Source organism: Brassica oleracea, chromosome C8 (assembly GCF_000695525.1).
Source record: "Brassica oleracea var. oleracea cultivar TO1000 chromosome C8, BOL, whole genome shotgun sequence".
Lineage (NCBI taxonomy): Eukaryota > Viridiplantae > Streptophyta > Magnoliopsida > Brassicales > Brassicaceae > Brassica > Brassica oleracea.
The window spans coordinates 29,625,604-29,635,821 of NC_027755.1; the positions used below are offsets into that span (position 1 = coordinate 29,625,604).

Here is a 10,218-nt window from a genome sequence, read left to right on the forward strand (position 1 = left end):
GAATTTAAATAAAGGGAAAATTTATACCCGTAGAATTAATAACACTGATAGAAAGAGTTTATTAAATAGAGAAGAGAAGGTTGAGGTGTGGTTTATAAACAATCGAAACGATCGTTTATATAGAAGAAGAATTCACTGTGCAAATAGTACAGCGGGCCCCACATCTTTTTATATATTCAAACATTACGGCTGGCTGTCTTTCATAACACTAATGAGATAAAAATGTTAGATTAAGTTTTAAGGGGACAATCCCATGTTCCAAGCGTCTCATTATCCAATTTCCTTAATATTTTATATACTAAAGCACAAGTCACCCAGTCAATAAAATTAAGACACGTGGCATGTTTTTTCAAAAAAAAAAATCAATTATCCATCGAATTGGATAAAAGAATCTAAGTCAATTACAAAATAAATAACTGTAAAAAAACTATCTTCAACAACAAAAAACTCCACGATCCTTGATTGAAGGTACAGTTCAAACTGTTTTATTTCCTATATAACTTTCAGTTAATTAATCATCTTTTCTATTTGCTCTTCCCATCGTCATCTCCTCAACATATTTTTGGGTTTTGAGTGCAGTGACAGAGATGGGTATAGATTTCTGACTATTATTTTCCAAATTGTTGCTAAAAAAAAATAAAAAAATAATTCATTTTCTCCTTCTCAAAGTAATACTCTCTTATCTTTTTGTGTGATTTAAGCAAAACAAAGAAAGACCGTGATGTGAATTTCAGACTTTCAAGGAAGAGAGGAGATATACAGAATTGGGTTTCTTCAATTGAACCAATAGCCTCTTTTATATTTGTCAATTTATTTGATTTGATTTTCTTTTTGTTTATTTAATTTTCCTTTTCAGATTACTACTGGTGGTTGACAGGTTCGTAGATTTTTTGAAGAAAAGACAACGAATCTGCACAAATAGATTGATCATGGAAATACTAGGGTAAATATTTTTGCATTTTTCTTCCAGTTAAGATGAGAAGTTTTAATGTTACTGAGTTTTTGGTTTATTATGGATATAGGGCAAAGAGAAAAAGACTAGCTCAACGTGACATTAAGAAACGCCATATCAGTCCTGCTATATGGACAAGATTAAGGTAATAATAGAGGTATTTTAGCTTACTTTCGTTGTAATTTTCTAGATATACTATTCCATACAAACTATGGCATTGCAAATAAAAATTAACACTCTTCAGCAAATCTTAGCACCCATGAAATGTAATCTTAATACATATGTAAATTAAGGAATTATTTACCCGTACGTGGTACGGGATCAAACACTAATTTTTAGACAATTTGGGAGTTAAATAAAATGGTTCATGCATTTTAATGAAGAGACAGACTTGGTCAATATTCAATTAGTCTAACCGGTTCAAGTAAACTTTATATTTATTATATTTCATAAGACATATTTTGAAAAAAGTTGTTTACAAAATATATATATATATATATATTTGCTTTTCTTATGCAAATTTTTATTAGATAATAATAATAAATTAGAAATTTTGAAAACTTGATGTTTATTAATTTCCTATTGATTTAAAATTATGAAAATAGATAAACAAACAAAATAATTTATCAGAATTAAATATGTTTTTTAATATGTATGAATTTTTTTAAACATAAACATTTTGCACTAGTGAATAACTAACTAAAATTACATGATGGACCAGAGGTCAATAACTAACTAAAATTACATGATGGGACCAGAAGTCATTAGCTCAACTGGAAAGGATTCCGACCATTGTGTTAAAGGTCTCCAGATAGGACGAAACTAATATTAGATGATGCGGTTTCGGATCTGGGGATTAGGGTTTCCACCCGAACTTCCTGATAAAAAAAAAGAATAACTAACTAAAATTAAAAACTTATAAATGATGGTTTTACGAAAATACCTTCTCGAACGCATGTATCTGCACATTGAATGATGTGAGGATGACGTCAAACGGCTTGAGGTGACAGTTGGTATTTGTAAAGGTGGGGATACCAGCGGGACAATACAGTACTATATACACGTGCTGAAAGTAAAAGGTTTTTTTGGTTCTGGAGAGGAGTAGTTCCAGTAGTTTGGTTTTCCTTCGATAATTAATATGAATATCTTTTATAATGTTTGCTCTGTACTGAATAATTAAGTTTAGGATAAGAGAGACTTGCATAAAAAGACACTTTCTGAGTTATCTTTGCACTAGAAGACACAATGTTGTTTTGACACACTTTACTGTGACAGCTGTTTTATTCATGACGAAAATAACCTTGCTTTTGGCTCAGGAAAATAATGTTTTTAAAGAGACAACCGTAATGAAATTTAGTTGGCGTGTCGTTGAATTTAATAATAAAGTTATAAACCAGAAAGTAGGTATATGGGTTTATGTGAATGGTTTGTGGGCGTTGGATCAATATAAAGACATGAGATCCAACGGTTACAAAGAAGCATGTCTTTAAGGTGTAATTAATGGGTTTTGAAAGTTGAGAAAGTAGGTGAGTCGTGCTCAGAAGAGATATGGTCAGACAAAGTTTGGTTAGCAGATATATGATCAAACGCTGGTTGGACGGGAGTATTGTGGTTAGGTGATGAGTGGATGGGAGGTGTGGTCTAATGGTTGAGAAACTCTAATGGTTGAGAAGATCTAATGGTTGAGAAACTTTCATCTTTAATGGCTGAGAAACTCTCATCCTCCGATATACAAAGTTTGATTTTTAATTTTAAATACTTCTTATTGTAGTTTTGATTTTTAATTTTCATATGCAAACTAACCGAGAACTATCATCATAATATAATCTCATGTGCTAATTTCTTATTGTCACGGCAAAATATCACTCATGATATCCACAGATCTGTTGTCCACGTATCTCATGTCCACCACTATCCTATCCACCGAATCTCTTGTCCAAGAAACTCATGTCCATCCATCTTCTACACACCGAAACTCATGTTGTTGTTTGCTATCCACAGAGTTGTTATCCACGTATCTCATGTCCACCACTATCCTATCCACCGAATCTCTTGTCCAAGAAACTCATGTCCATCCATCTTCTACACACCGAAACTCATGTTGTTGTTTGCTATCCACAGAGTTGTTATCCACGTATCTCATGTCCACGACTATCATATCCACCGATCTCCTGTCCACAAAACTCTTGTCCATCCATCTTCATACACATCGAAACTCATCTTCTACCAGTCTCCAATCCATGCAACTCCCCTTAACTCATGTTGTTGTTTGCTATCCACAGAGCTGTTGTCCACGTATCTCATGTCTACGACTATCATATCCATTGATCTCCTGTCCACAAAACTCTTGTCCATCCATCTTCATACACATCGAAACTCATCTTCTACCAGTCTCCTATCTGTTGCGAAAAGCTTCCCGCTCTCGGGAAGGCGGAGGTCTTTTCCGTTCTCTGCAAAATCATAAAAAAAAAGACTGCGATTTTTGTTTTAGGCAGATAAGAAAAATTGGACTTATGTAATTGTTTGTGAAATCAAAAACTAACCTTCCCTGCTGGAGATTGAAACCGAAGCAAAGCGGCGGAATCGAACACATGTTGCAACCGATGAATCGGATTCTTGATTAGAGAAGGTTAGGCAATCCAAATTTGGATCGAGAAAGTGGAAACAGAGAGAAAGAGATTGGGGTTTTGTTCCTGAGAGGTTACTTTATTTTAGGGAAAAGGTAAACAGATGGTTGGTGAAAAGTAAAAGATAATGAATTGGTTTTGTTTTGATTAACTAGATTGGTTTAGTTGGGTGAGGGTTATATTAGTAACCATAGCATAGAAAAAGTGCGAGAAAGTGTGCTGTATCACAATGTGTCTTTGAGTGAAATTAATAAGACAAAATGTGTCTCTGAGGATAAAAATTTCTTAGGATAATCTCTCTCTCGCAAAGTCATCTTGAATGTAGAGTTAATGTTCCTATAGGAACTAAGCATTTTAACTATTAGATGCTAGAAAAGTATTTGATCTGTCTAAACGATCGAAAGGATTAGTCATATTTCTGTCAATCATAAATTTGTGACAGAGAATAAAAACTTACTCCCTCGGTTTTTTATTGTAAGTAGTTTAAGTAAAATTCGTTTGTTTCAAAATATAAGTAGTTTTCATAATTTTAAGTAACTTTTATTTTTATTGGGTATAGTGTGACCAATCAAATAATATGTAATTATTTATGATTGGTTTAACTACACCTAATTTATATATCAAATGCTACTTTTGGAAAAATTAATAACTTTCTTAATATTTGTGCATTCACCTAAAACTACCTACATAAAAAAACAGAGGGAGTACTAAAATCTACGTTTAAGTTTCTCAGGTTAAATATTTTTAAACTTGTATTATTATTTAACGTTCTATTGGAGCTATTGGCCATCAATACAGTGAATCTCTGTTCGGAATCGCGTACGTGTTATCCGTGCGGTGATTCTGGACCTAGCGAATTGTTAAAAAATTGGGATAAACTCGGAGTACACACGGAGAGTAACTTTTGATAAATTATTAATTAATTTTATATAGGTAAAATTTTATAAAATGCCAAGTTTTGGTAACTTACTAACTATCAACTTTATAAAATGCCAAGTTTCTTCACTAACCACCTAAAGAAACTAAGCTTTAGTATCTAACTAAATATCAAATCAAATTATATAAAAAGCTTTGGCCTCACGTTTGTAGCTGCCAATATGTTTATTTTAATAACGTTACAGTAGATGGACAGAAAAAATTGGGCCGGTGTTGGTTACTTGTCAAAAAAAGCGCTTCACGTTTTATATATTATACGGCCGTATAATTTTATTCCACGTTCAACTCGGCAAAAAATCGGACAACCGTATAATGCATCCGAATTAGTGTTATTCGCCACAGTCATCATCTACGTAAACACAGACTATTACGTGGCTAGGTGGCCGCGTTTTAGAACAGTGCAGTGAACTAATGATGAATCATGTGGATAGGACCGGTTTGGAGGATAAACAATCTAAACTATTGATAAGAGGAAAATGGTGAATCAGGTGTATAGTTTTATTTAATATTTTCATATTGCATTTTTTATTAGCATTTATATGTAAATAGATCTTCCAGTTATTGTAATAGTAATATTTGTAATCATTTTCCTGGTTCGAACTCCGCTGGCCACACGGATATGAACTATTGCTTTCGGTTCATTTGAATGCCCAGGAGAGGGTATATCCATGGACTGTACCTTCACCCGGGGGTTAGGTCTGTGTCTTTAATAGACCCGGGTTTAACTTTTTTTTTTCAAAAAAAAATATTTGTAAGGATTTTATATTACTAATGAAACTTTTATTAATAGATATATTGATTAATTGTTAATAATAATTATTTTAAAATGTGAAATTAATATTAACAAATAATTTTAGTAGAGTTATTATTGATTATAGTCAATTTTTATGATAATCAATTTTTATGATAATATTGACTAATATTGGTATATAATTACCTTCATGAAGTTATCTTCAACATTTTTTTAATATTGACTAATATTGGTATATAATTACCTTCATGGAGTATTTCAGTTAGTTTATATAAAAAATTAAATCTAATTGATATTATAATTATATATATAATATTAAATAAAAACATAAATATATGTTTTAAAATTTTTGGTTAAAGCATCTAAAATATTTACTCGAGTCTGCATGTGGGTACTACATACTATGATTGTATTGATAACGTTTGGTTGGAAGAGAATGCAATTTGTCGTTAGCATTTAATTTAAATCTAGTGTACCATTTCCAATTTACTTTATCAACCAGTTTACATTAAGTGCCTGAACATGATAAACTCGTGACCCTCGTAAAAAAAATATTTATACGTGATACGCATCTAAAGTTATAATTCTATTTTATCACGACTTCTTTTTGTGTGTTTTTTTTTTAAATGGACATTCTCTAGAAAATTTTATTTCATTTATTTTTAACTAATATTTTGGCATCAGAAGATATCACATCTTATATAATCCACAAATTAAACAACTTCACCTATAAAATTGTCTCAAGTTTACTTTAACTATAAAAAATTTGTTGACAAAAAATCTAACAAAATATTACTAAAAGTTTTAAATAAGTTTTTTAAATAATGCATTAATTTCATAATTGGTAGTACAATATGATTCAAATTAATGTTAATTAAGATTTTATTATAAAAAATATTTGTATGCTATTTCCGTAAACTTTTTAATTATAGTTTATATTATAATAAAATAAAAGTAATATATGAATTAAATATAAAAATTATATTAAATTGATAAATTAACTTATTTTATTTATTAACAATATTTAATTAAAATATCATTCACAATTAAAATGGGTAAAATTCTTAAAATATGTATAAATTTTCCTAAAATAATAATTCTAAATTATTTAAACATAACAATATATTACTTATAAAATCCTGCTATATATGTTTAAATGGTAGATGCTAAAGTGTATTTTAGAAACAAAAAAGAAATATAAATGATCCTGAATAAATATATGTTTTATAGTATAACTAAATAAATTTTAAAAATATTTCTTTATATGCAAAATATAGAAATTAAAAATATTGTTTTAAAGGGATTATCTATTTGATTATTTCAGATTATGAATTTATTTTACCAAATTTGAAATTATATTAGTATGTAATAAGAATTAATAACAAAATAAAATTTATAAAAAAATTTTATATTAATAATGTCAAATAAAAAACCTATGTAATAATTATATTATATCAAATTAGGTTATACATTTTTAAAATGTATAAACCCGCATGGCGTGCAGATCAAACTCTAGTTTATATTTAAAATTGGTAACTCACTTAATTCTGATCAGTATATTGTGTTTAGATTAAAATTTCTATTTAATTATTTTAAATTATATTTTATAAATTACAGTTTTCAAATTTGACTTGTTACCTACAAATCAGGATCTCTCCATAAAGGAGCTAATCTTTTAGGTGAAAAAGCTACAACTTCAAACATTAGGGTTGGATCCGAGGAAGAGAGGTCTGACAGGGTCTTGACCGGGTCCGAGCTCCCAAAGCTCTATGCTATTGGGGAACTCTGCAAGGATCTTACCACCTTCTTGATTTACAATATAAATAGTGGCAGAGTTAGAAGTTTTGTTCACTGGAATCAACATTAAACATGGGGTCAATTGCATCTAAATTAGCCAATTTTTATTTTTTATACTTACAAACTTAACACATAAACTAAAAGTATATAAAATCATAGTTGTCAGCTGATCCCTCCGTCGTAAGTACCTGTGCACTGTCTACAAATAAAAAGGTTAAAAAATAGATTTTTAAAATTTATACTATTTAGTCAATAATTTTAAAAGAAAATTTTAACGAATAAAACTTTTATATGTTTGATAAATATTTTACAAGAAACTTGATAAAAATAAGTGAAAACTAACTTTTACCTTACTATTGCAATATTGCATCATCCAATATAATTCCAATAAAAGTTTTTAGATGTAATAATAGTTGGACAGGGCTTTTTGATAAGGTCTCGGTTTCTGTGTCTCAAATATATAATTGGCCGAATAGATGCATGTCGATCCAGTTAAAACATATTTGGATCGGGGTCCAGTATTTGTTTAGGTTTTAGTCTTTCACATGTAATCCGGATTTTGGTTCAATTTCAGCTTGGACCCAAAAACGGCTCATAAAACCGGTTTTGCTCGGCATCATCTATATTCTCTAGAAGCAAAGATCAGCTGGTAATACATTTTGATTCGTTTGGTATTTTACTATTTTTGAACCAACTCCATGTGATTATTTAATAAGTCTTACGAATAGAAACAGATTTAAAACATACGATGGGAACTAAACACAACGTTATTAGATATAGAAACATGAAGCACTAAAAAACCAAGAAAAAACTCCCATTCCATCAGTTCTCTTTGGCCAGTTTATCTCCTAGGGGGAGATTGTTAGCTTCCTCTTGATCAGTCTTTGTTGCATCTTCTTCGACCTTGTCACTATTCATCAGCTGAGCTAATCTCTCGGCAACACTCAACCTAGCCCCAGGAGACACACCGTTCTTTCCAATGATCGATTCAAGAACTGCCTCTGCCAACAACTTATTTTCGATCACCGCTTTTCCCGTTTCAGGAATGCTATCATCTTTCGAAAACGCAACCTGCAAACATTTCAGATCACACCAAAGACATGTCATTCAACTTTTCAAAGCAATCATATCACGTATGCACTACGATTGCGTTTACATCTAAACACATTAAAGAAAAAACATTCTTACTTACATGTTTCAAACGCTTTCTACATTAGCATTTATATGTAAACAAACAAACTTCTTAATAATTTTCACATTCTGAAAACCTTATCTGTTAGAAACAAAATCTCACATCAAAATTGAAAGAGATTATATAAAATTGACGAGATAATTCACTTATCACCTATTGATCTTATGTTGGAAACACATCAAAATTTATATGGTATCAGACCATCTATATATCCATGCTATCCAACTCAACAACTGATATAGCCATAGAGTCATAGACCATCCATCCTTGTCCAAATATTCCGAAATTGAGACTCAAATAGCCTTTTTCCAATACACATATTAGTAACAAAGTACCAAATCTAAAGTTGGAAGAGAACTATCTAATCCATTGGTTTTTGATTGAAAATCTAGGTAACTTAATACTATCCTTTATAAAGCAGGGCATCGAACATTTCATTTTCCATTGACATTTGCATTTATGATCAAAACCTATGGTTCTATTTGGAAACATAAGCTTCATATTATAACATGTAAACGTAAAACGCAAACGCAAGTCAACGCTATAAAAAGTTATGAAGGCATCAAGTACCGTAAGAGAGCCTTTAGAGGCGAGAGCGAAGAGGATGGATGCACCAGGAGGGAACTTTTCGTCTTTGAAGACTTCCAAAAATCTCTCCACAGCTTTAGCCTCAGAGTCTGTGTAAATCCCTAACGATTTCCATATCGCCACACAGTTCTCCGTTACTTTCTCTGAATATTGTTGTCCCGTTAACGGCAGCTTCATCGTCACTTTGATGAATTTCTCAAACGAGCCTAATTAAGAGTTAAAAAGAAAAGAGATTATTTAATTAATGACAAAGTAGGAAACCTTTTGACTTAAAACACTTTGGAATGACGTGTCAGTAAAGTAAGTGGTGTGAGGAAAAGCACCTGTGACGATTTCACGGAAGAAAGGGACGGATTCCGTTAACTCCTCTGTCGTTTTACCTTTCCACTTAACGGAGAGTGACGGGACGGAGACAGGATCTAGGTAAACTCCGATGACGGTGAAGATCACGAATTTTCCTTGGATATCCAAACCTCGCACACCTGCGTACGTTAGCAATAACAAATAAAAATCAAAAACGAAGGAGGAAAGTGTTTTAAAGCGTTTTCGAACCTGCGCCACCGAGGAAGAGAGGGTTGGAGGAAGCCGGGGAGATGACGGACGATGGAAAAGTAACGGAATCAACTTGAAGTTTCGTGACGGTGGGTAACGGTGACGGACAGTTGGAAGAAGACATGGTTTGAGTTTGGGGTTAGGTTTGAATATTTTGATAATGATGAGGTTTGATGAATGATGATAAATAATGTAAAAAGTATTTTTTTTTTTTGGTGGGTTTATAAGCAGAGGAGGTAGGTAGCAAAAGTTAGGTTACGATTACGAGCGTTGGTTGTGTAAGCACGTGGCGTTACGCGCTTCTGTCCCTTAAATTTTTGAATGGAAGATTCAGTAATTATGGTAGTTGCCGAAACTTTAGAGCTTATTTGACAAGGGCCCGGTTTACAGTAATTGTTTAATGGTAACCAATTTGAGCGAAATAATAATCATCTAATCTATTAAAACAGAGTCCTATTTAATATCTACCATTTACAAGTTGTCATTTAAATTTGGACTACCTTTAGAATAGCAAGTGTTTGGACATGTAAATGTGTTTGGTTCTTTGAATATATCAGTTTAACTTACAACTTAATTTAAACCAACATAGAAATACACATCTAATCGGTTATCCTTCATACCCAACTTAGACAAAACCAACATAAAAATTTATTTAAATTTGGTTATCACACTCTGCACCAGCAATACCTACCTTTCCAGTTTTAATAATTACATTAGACAAATATACATTTTAAATGTACCCAAATCGTAATACACACCATTCCAGTTTTTATACAAACAAATTGTAATACATACTTTGATCATTATTCACCATATCAAACAG

The 10,218-nt window shown here is 31.4% G+C and overlaps 1 protein-coding gene across 1 annotated transcript; it reads right to left on the reverse strand.

Moving 5' to 3' along the window:
• Nucleotides 1–7,764: 7,764 nt before the first annotated feature.
• Nucleotides 7,765–9,593, reverse strand: LOC106309515 (chalcone--flavonone isomerase). The gene is made up of 4 exons (XM_013746560.1): nt 9,396–9,593; nt 9,167–9,325; nt 8,826–9,049; nt 7,765–8,134 (listed from the first exon to the last, which is right to left on the reverse strand). Exons 1-4 carry the CDS (start codon nt 9,517–9,519, stop codon nt 7,886–7,888), a joined length of 756 nt encoding a protein of 251 aa, XP_013602014.1. The 5' UTR covers nt 9,520–9,593; the 3' UTR covers nt 7,765–7,885.
• Between the last annotated feature and the right edge of the window lie 625 nt (nt 9,594–10,218).

Excerpts from the sequence above, each read along its gene's own strand:
- LOC106309515 (XM_013746560.1), bottom strand. The coding sequence starts at position 9,519 with ATGTCTTCTTCCAACTGTCCGTCACCGTTACCCACCGTCACGAAACTT. Across the intron at positions 9,326-9,395 it reads TCTCTTCCTCGGTGGCGCAG|GTGTGCGAGGTTTGGATATC; the intron begins GTTCGAAAACGC and ends TAACGTACGCAG. Across the intron at positions 8,135-8,825 it reads CCTCTAAAGGCTCTCTTACG|GTTGCGTTTTCGAAAGATGA; the intron begins GTACTTGATGCC and ends AAATGTTTGCAG.